Raw genomic sequence first — 9278 nt, 5'->3', positions numbered from 1 at the left:
CTTCCTCTGCTTCTTTCATGCATGTTTCCACCAGACCATACTCGACAAAATTGAATTGGGCATGGTAACCGCTTTGCATTGTGGGTTGTGGCGGCCTTTTCATTGGCTACGAGAACATAAACATAGGCTTTGCTGTCACTGTGTTGTCGTCGCATCCTGAAAGACGTTTAGAATGCCAGAAAGGGAAGCAAATATAGTATATATAGTAAAACTATATCACAAAGCTGGAGACCAATACCTGGCAAAAATACACATTATAAATGGTTTGGATCTGTATGAAATTAGTAACACAGAGTAGAGCAGCGACCCGGATCTACTGCCTCATTTATGTGCGGTGGATTCGCATACCTGTGTGTGGTGTGACTGCCAACACTTCAGATCAGTGTAAGAATTAGAAATCCTTAGCATCTCGTGCAGTTTACCAACGGGTGGATGCAGGACCTTAACATGCTGAAGCCAGCCGGCGAACAATGGCAACGCGTCATTAGATCCCACATGCTCCGTTGCATGTAAGAAAACAACAGGATGCAGATACATATTTTTTTTGCTTACCTTAATGAAAATGCAGGGAGCACACTCTCATCGTTGTCGTGATATTGTCCGAGGTTAAATAAAATTTTTTCAGCTTAGAGCTGACCTCAAAACCGTCCGACCGACATCTCTTTATGAGCTCTGAAACTACTAGGCTTCCCTCTGTCTTGCCGTTGAGCAGGAAAGCTGTACAAACTTAGTCCGTTGACGATTTATTTTTTCCCTTTGCGATCATGTGACGAGGTGCTGCACTGTGTAACGGAGCAACGTCTCATCATACTTCAGTTTCAATGACAAAATATAAAGTTAACAGCGAGGCAACACGGCAGACAGAGCATGTCTTCAGTTGTAAACAAGACACCGTAGCCCCTAAAATAGCGATTATGCCCATGATGTAACGCAGCGTGACAACATGTTTCCAACCCCTATTGCTTCTATTAGAGGTTGAGTAAATGAATTATGCAAATATGACAAAAAAAATATGTGACTTAAGTATAGTTCACGAGTAAGTGTGGTGTTGGTGTCTGTGTGGTGTTGGTGTCTGGCTCAAGGGCACCTCGGCAGTGCATTTCCACCAGGCACAAGGTTTTCCTTGACAAAGCTATTGTCGCACCCATGGACACAAATAAATCCAAGCAGGGGTTTTTGAGAAGCCACGTGTGACGACGATAGCTGGACATTGTCTAGTGAATATTACAGGACCCTTTTTTCAGGTTTGAAGGACCCCATAGCCATCTCAGGTGCCTTTATGAGCTTCAACAACTCTTTTTTTTATAATTAGCCACTAGTAGATTACTGTAGTCGCTGCACATAAACATATTGTACTGTAACAAAACAAAAAAATACATATACATTGTAGGAAGCATTTATTATTACACAATATTGTCCAACAACATCACTATCGTGGTTCCCATACTATACTGCTTGAGTGAGGTCCAATTCCACTTTGTGTATTATTAGTATGATAGTTGTAATTTTAAATGGAATGTTAAGCAGGATGGGCACATACATCCAATTGCCATGCACTCGGGACTATTTCAATCGAACAAAACATGGTTTTATGTGGTTGCTGCTTGTTTTCCCTCTTCCACTAACACTTCCAATTACATCACTTTAAACTTCATTTTGCTCTTGCGGTGCTCTCAAATTTTCAATGGTCAAAATTGTAAGACACAAAACACTCCAAACTACAATGGTCTCCACCACGTTTTCCACCTGTTTAGAGTGAGTGTATACACAATTTAGCACCCACTGTTTGGGATCTTAGTAAAAGATCGCAATCTTAGTAGATCACATGCAACACACCTGCCAACAGCGCGCACGTAATCTGTTAGTTTGAACACGCAATATAGCGCCCGGCGCCGCTAATTGGGCTATTAAAAAATCAGACCCATAGTGTGGTGCGGCACTCTTCCTAGACTGCTTGGTTGGCTGCTTGATAAGACAAAAGAGAGGGGCACATGGCAGAAAGTGTGAGTCAGAGAGAGAGAGAGATATACTGTATTCTGTTCATTCCGCTGCCAGCCACATAGCCAGTGTTTGCAAGTGTCCCACTCAGTTTTGAAAATAGCAGGTTATTTTCTGACCTGATGTTTGAAGCAGAGCTTTAAACTCCAGCATTGGTCTTCGCAGAAAAGATAACTCATATTGAAAAGATTATTTAATCATTATTTGTTTATTTTGTACCTCATGACTCCATTGAGCTCACGTGCCTGATATACTGTTTAACAATAACTGCATGAATAAAAGCAATATCGCAATGGTGATTGGCAGTTATGATGGCAGTAGTAAAACGAGCTAGGCCAGTGGTTCTCAACCTATTTGGAGTCATGGACCCCCTGCAAATTTGAGAACCCCTGAGGGGTGCAATTTGGTAGAAACAGCAGAAACTGCATTTTAAATTGCATTATGGCCTTGGCGACAAGCAAAGCTACCTGATTAAAAGCATGGAGGGAAGTTTCTGAAGTCTGACTTGGGGCGCGCAAGTCATTTTGTGCTCCCCGAACGTGGAAAATTTCCGTGCGAAGACGTCAACAGTCTTACCCGAAGATGCTTGGATGTGTGCTGCTTCCATGGTGTGGTTTGAGATTACCTTGACTCCAAACAAGAAACACAGAGGCTGCTGAGGGTCCCAATCAGTTACTGTGAATCCAAACATCACATATTCTTCTTTGAAGTCTTTTTGATGCATTTTCTTTTTTCTTTACCAGTGGCCCAGAGTCTGCTTTGTCCGAAATAGGTGGCTTTTTTTTTTATTTATTTGAGCCATCTCTTCATGTCGTCACATTGTAACATCTTCTTCTGTTTGTAACATTAGCTTAATTCAGTTCATGCACACACAAAAAAAAAAAAAGTTTCATAACCACTGCTGTAAGCAATTTCATCATGAGCAAGTTAAAGTCTTGGCTGGGTCTGACTTCTATCCCAGCCGCTTTAGGGTGACATTCAGATCCTGGACTGCTCCCCAGTCCATCACCATAGATTATGAATGGAATGCTGACAGTAAGTCAGAATTAAAATCATCTTTATTTGCCAATTATGTCCCAAAAACACACAAGGGATTCGTCTCCGGTAGTTTGATCCGCTCTCGTACGACAACAGACAGTCAATTGACAGGGAACGCTTTTGAGACATAAAAACATTGACAAAAAACAGTCACTGAGCAATAAAGGGTTGCTAGATATCTGGTAATGCCAGTATAAATTTTATATTTTTTATTTTTTGACAATTGTGCAGGCGGCACGGTGGACGACTGGTTAGAGCGTCAGCCTCACAGTTCTGAGGACCCGGGTTCAATCCTCGCCTGTGTGGAGTTTGCATGTTCTCCTCGTGCCTGCGTGGGTTTTCTCCGGGCACTCTGGTTTCCTCCCACATCCCAAAAAACATGCATTAATTGGAGACTCTAAATTGCCCGTAGGCATGACTGTGAGTGCGAATGGTTGTCTGTTTGTATGTGCCCTGCGATTGGCTGGCAACCAGTTCAGGGTGTACCCCGCCTCCTGCCCGATGACAGCTGGGATAGGCTCCAGCACGCCCGCGACCCTAGTGAGGATAAGCGGCACAGAAAATGGATGGATGGATGGACAATTGTGCAACAAGATGCAGAGTCCTCTCGCATTTAGAGCAGTTTGAATGACTAATTCCACACCAGCTGTGCCTGAGTCAACTATGAGAAACACTTAACTACCAATGCCCCTTACAAATGTATGTATGCACATTATTTTCACAATCATCTAATAAACTATTACAGTAGTAAATATATAAAATGCATGAAACTACCTACAGTACATGAAAACTGGGAAAAAGCAGCGTGAATCCAGAGTTTGTTATGCGTGAAATGTTTTTCAATACATTAAAACAATGCATCTTTGTCAGCTTAGTTGGTGATGAATTCCTGTAAAAGGCAGAGTGTACAAAAAATGGACATACTGTACTCATTTATTTTATTTTATTTTTACAATCCTTTGGTACACATTGCTTGTTGTTCACTTGTCCCCACCGTATTTTTGTCATGTATGATGACAAAGTTACAAACATACACACTGTACACATGGTTTGTACCTAAATGATTACCATTCCTGCCCTCAAGGGTACAAAGTAATAATAATGTAATAATGTAAACATTAAGGCGGCACGGTGGGCCGACTGGTTAGAGCGTCTGCCTCACAGTTCTGAGGATCGGGGTTCAATCCCCGACCCCGCCTGTGTGGAGTTTGCATGTTCTCCCCGTGCCTGCGTGGGTTTTCTCCAGGTTCTCCGGTTTCCTCCCACATCCCAAAAACATGCACGGTAGGTTAATTGAGGACTCTAAATTGCCCGTAGGTGTGAATGTGAGTGTGAATGGTTGTTTGTTTGTATGTGCCCTGCGAATGGCTGGCAACCAGTTCAGGGTGTACCCCGCCTCCTCCCCGGTGATAGCTGGGATAGACTCCAGCATGCCCGCGACTCTTGCGAGGATAAGCGGCTCAGAAAAGGGATGGATGTAAACAATAAACATAAATAGCCCAAACTGTCATCATTCTTTGCAGTTCTTTGTCATTCTGAACTCAGTGGAATGTTTTCGGTGAACATTTGCTCTATTGAATAGATGAATAAATAAGTAGGTTGAACTTGCTCGTGTTTTATGATAACAAAGAAATAGTGTAAGGATCAGCCTTGTTACTACTGTATATTAGATATCAGTGACCATAAGTTTCCAATATTTTCTGAAGCCCCTCTATTGTACACAAGGACTACATTTCAACCTAACACACAAATGATCTGGTCATGTGATTTCAAAAAAATATATATATATATATCAGCTTTCTAAAAAATTATTTGATAACAGTTAGGATTCTATTCTTTGGCTCTGATGTGTACAAGCTGGACATGGACATTTGCAGCATTCATCTGTTTTCCACGTGCATTGGGAGGATATATTGTAAATAAGTATTGATTCATGTTTTTAGCAGAGTAGAGTATGTTTAGGCGGCACAGCACTGGTTAGAGCGTCTGCCTCACAGTTCTGAGGACCAGGGTTCAATCCCCGGCCCCGCCTGTGTGGAGTTTGCATGTTCTCCCTGTGCCTGCGTGGGTTTTCGCCGGGTACTCCGGTTTCCTCCCACCTCCCAAAAACATGCGTGGTAGGTTAATTGAAGTCTCTAAATTGCCCCTAGGTGTGAATGTGAGTGAGAATGGTTGTTTGTTTATGTGTGCCATTGCCATGCGATTGGCTGGCAACCAGTTCAGGGTGTACCCCGCCTCCTGCCCGATGATAGCTGGGATAGGCTCCAACACTGCCGTGACCCTTGTGAGGAGAAGCGGCTCAGAAAATGGATGAATGGATAGAGTATGTTTAATTTTGTAACGTAATCTACATTTGACTTAGATTCTGTATTCATCTCAAGAAGTCGGTTTTAGAAAAGTGCATCAGTCAGTTTTTTTGGTCCATTTTGTTGGAATTGATTTAAGAGTTACCTTAGATTCTGTGTTTAGTAGCAGAGGGAGGCCTTTAAAAGCTGCTTTCACCATCTGATGGACCAAACAAAGGCTCGATATCGTTCTGAGTTTTGGTTTGAAACCACTCCAGTACGATGTCCTTGTTCTCGCTGACCCACTCAATGTTGACTTTGACTTGCTCTATGGCCAGCTCCATAGCCGCAGAAGCAGGACCAAGATCGTAGTTTGTTGCAAACTTCTCCAACTGCAGAGGTTCAGAGGTACATTTTTAAAAATGGAAAAAAGTTACACCTTTCCTATCATCAGTAAAGATTTGTGCAAAGGCTCAAACCAAAACGTGAGCATCCGCTGGCGACCCACACAATGCCATTTGTAACAAGTCTTGTTGATGTTGATGTCACTTTTCAATCAAACTGTCACTGTATATGTCAATAATCTCAGATAAGACTAAGTTTACACAATGCAAGCCGCGACAGTTACCAACAGTTTTCACTAACTTTGTGTCCGTTGTGATTTTCCGAACTTTGCATGAATGCTCCCAATATATATCATGACACCAATGTCACTAATGATTGCTTTTCCACAGGTCTGATGTCAAATCTGTTTGTCAACTGAATTAGATAAGATGTTTTACCTCACGCAACACAAATGTTACACCACAAATAATAAGTGTTCTTAGCCACCACATAAAATTGAAACACTCATTGCATAGATTAACCAGGGTGTGTGTGTGTGTGACAATGCGGAAGCTGGGAATTCGGAAGGAATTCCGGCACAGGTTTTCTCTGAGCCCATGACGAACACCATCACCAAGGCGCTTCGGCAACCCTACCCTTGCTTTTACTCAGTTTTTCCTTTTTCCCTCCCTTTTCTTCAAATGCACCTGTTCGGCGCCCCGGTCCATCCATCTGGAAGACCGGCCAGCCTACGCTACGTGAGTACAGTGTGTTGTTTCCTGAGTACAAATTGGTGCATACTGTAATTGGATTATCATAACGGTCGCAGAATTTCGCAACTCTTGCATTGTCACCGCGCATGCTCATTCCACCCTCACATCACGAGTTCAGTCATTCACCCTACATTTTGTTCTTTATGTACATTTGCTTGTAATCCTTGTAGTCCAAGTCCCTCTGCATTGATTCCATGTCGGTTTCCCCCTTAGATATAATAAAATTTTCTATAGAATTCCACTTCCTGTGTCATTTTTGTGTGTTTGAGTGAAACACTGAAACCGCTGAAATCGAGAACTCGTATTTCATTCATGTAGCAACCTTCAGATGATGATAGAGGTTTTCCATCACTTTTCGTAAAATTTACGACTATAAAAAGAGACGTGACGCCCCTTTTTGAGACAAAAATAGTTTGATTTTAACGTTAAATGTACGTCAAACTAAGCCGGCAATAAACATAGGCGTTCACTTCCGGCGTGTTCTTTCTCCAAAATTAATTAAGTTTTTATCCAAAACCAATATACGCTACACCATCAAAATAATTGCCACAGAATCTGAGGTGCAGATGACAAAACTAATCGGCTGTAGTAAATCTTGAGTGAATGCAACTAAACCTCAAAGTACGTACAACCCCAATTCCAATGAAGTTGTGACGTTGTGTTAAACATAAATAAAAACAGAATACAATGATTTGCAAGTCATGTTCGACCTATATTTGATTGAATACACTACAAATACAAAATATTCAATGTTCAAACTGATAAACTTTATTGTTTTTAGCAAATAATAATTAATTTAGAATTTTATGGCTGCAACATGTTCCAAAAAAGCTGGGACAGGGTCATGTTTACCACTGTGTTACATCACCTTTTCTTTTAACAACATTCAATAAACGTTTCGGAACTGAGGACACTAATTGTTGAAGTTTTGGAGGTGGAATTATTTCCCATTCTTACTTGATGTACAGCTTCAGCTGTTAGACAGTCCATTGTCTCCGTTGTATTTTACGCTTCATAATGTGTCACACATTTTCAAAGGGAGACAGGTCTGGACTGCAAGCAGGTCAGTCTAGTACCCGCACTCTGTTACTACGAAGCCACACTTTTGTAACGTGTAGAATGTGGTTTGGTATTGTCTTGCTGAAATAAGCAGGGACGTCCATGAAAAAGACGTTGCTTGGATGGCAGCATATGTTTCTCCAAAACCTGTATGTACCTTTCAGCATTAATGGTGCCTTCACAGATGTGTAAGTTACCCATCCCATTGGCACTAACACAGCCCCATACCATCACAGATGCTGGCTTTTGAACTTTGCGTCCATAACAGTCCGGATGGTTCTTTTCCTCTTTGGCCCGGAGGACATGACGTCCACAATTTCCAAAAACAATTTGAAATGTGGACTCGTCGGACCACAAACACTTTTCCATCAGTCCATCTAAGATGAGCTCGGGCCCAGAGAAGCCTGGGGCGTTTCTGGGTGTTGTTGATAAATGCCGTTTGCTTTGCCTAGTAGTGTTTCAAGTTGCACTTGCGCAACTTTTGATTAGCCACAATTAATTCATGATTTACCATGTAGCGCCGAACTGTATTTACTGACATTGGTTTTCTGAAGTGTTCCTGAGCCCATGTGGTGATATCCTTTACACATTGATGTCGTTTTTTGATGCAGTGCCGTCTGAGGGATCGAAGGTCACGGGCATTCAATGTTGGTTTTCGGCCTTGCCGCTTACATGCAGTGATTTCTCCAGATTCTGTGAATCTTTTGATGATATTATGGACCGTAGATGATGAAATCCCTAAATTCCTTGCAATTGTACATTGAGGAACATTGTCCTTAAACTGTTGGACTATTTTCTCACGCACTTGTTCACAAAGAGGTGAACCTCGCCCCATCTTTGCTTTTGAATGACTGAGCAATTCAGGGAAGCTCCTTTTATCCCCAATCATGGCACCCACCTGTTCCCAATTAGCCTGTTCACCTGTGGGATGTTCCAAACAGGTGTTTGATGAGATTTCCTCAACTTTCTCAGTCTTTTTTGCCACCTGTCCCAGCTTTTTGGGAACGTCTTGCAGCCATAAAATTCTAAGTTAATGATTATTTGCTAAAAACAATAAAGTTCATCAGTTTGAATATTAAATATCTTGTCTTTGTTGCATATTCAATTAAATATAGGTTGAACATGATTTGCAAATCATTGTATTTAGGTTTAACACAACGTCCCAACTTCATTGGAATTGGGGTTGTAATAGGTCATATCGAAACATTGAGGCGGTCCAGAGTGGCCCAAGAAGCATAGGTATTCTCCTCACAGTCCTTTGAAGTTGTGTCATGTTGTGCCGCGCTTGTTTAACGTTTTGTCTCATTTTGCCAAATTTAGAGTGTATGTAGCCGTTGCATCGCGTTCAAACACAGAATGCCTGTGGTGGTTAACAGGCCGCTAACTGTTACGGCATGATACAGCCAGTTACAGCAAAATAAGGCGCAATTCTCTCGTGTCACAAACTACATACTACAGTTGTAAACTAATGTTTACATACACCGTTATAAAAAGACATGCTTTTTTCCCCCTCACTACCTGACATGAAATCAGACTAAACTTTTCTTGTTTTAGGTCAATTAAGATAACCAAAATTATTTATATTTGCTGAATGCCAGAATACTGACAGTTTTTCTTTAGTTTTTCACAATTTTTCAGGACTTTCTTCAAAGTCATAAGTTTACATACATTTCATTAATATTTGATACCATTGCCTTTCAACTGTATGGTTTGGGTCAAATGTTTTTATATCCTTCCACAAGCTTCTCACAATAGTCGGCATGAATTTTGCCCCATTTCTTCTGACAGAATTGTGTAACTG

The 9278-nt window shown here is 41.5% G+C and overlaps 1 protein-coding gene across 1 annotated transcript in view; it reads right to left on the bottom strand.

Annotated features, from left to right (window-relative positions):
• Positions 1-5086: 5086 nt before the first annotated feature.
• Positions 5087-9278, bottom strand: part of anpeplb (alanyl (membrane) aminopeptidase-like b) — a 29730-nt gene continuing 25538 nt past the window's right edge. Inside the window, exon 20 of the mRNA XM_061677290.1 lies at positions 5087-5713. Within this exon, the coding sequence (XP_061533274.1) occupies positions 5522-5713 (192 nt within the window). The 3' untranslated portion in view covers positions 5087-5521. The remainder of the gene's footprint in view (positions 5714-9278) is intronic.

This window comes from Phycodurus eques, chromosome 5 (genome assembly GCF_024500275.1).
Source record: "Phycodurus eques isolate BA_2022a chromosome 5, UOR_Pequ_1.1, whole genome shotgun sequence".
NCBI classification, from domain to species: domain Eukaryota; kingdom Metazoa; phylum Chordata; class Actinopteri; order Syngnathiformes; family Syngnathidae; genus Phycodurus; species Phycodurus eques.
This window is presented reverse-complemented; position numbering and strand designations above follow the sequence as displayed.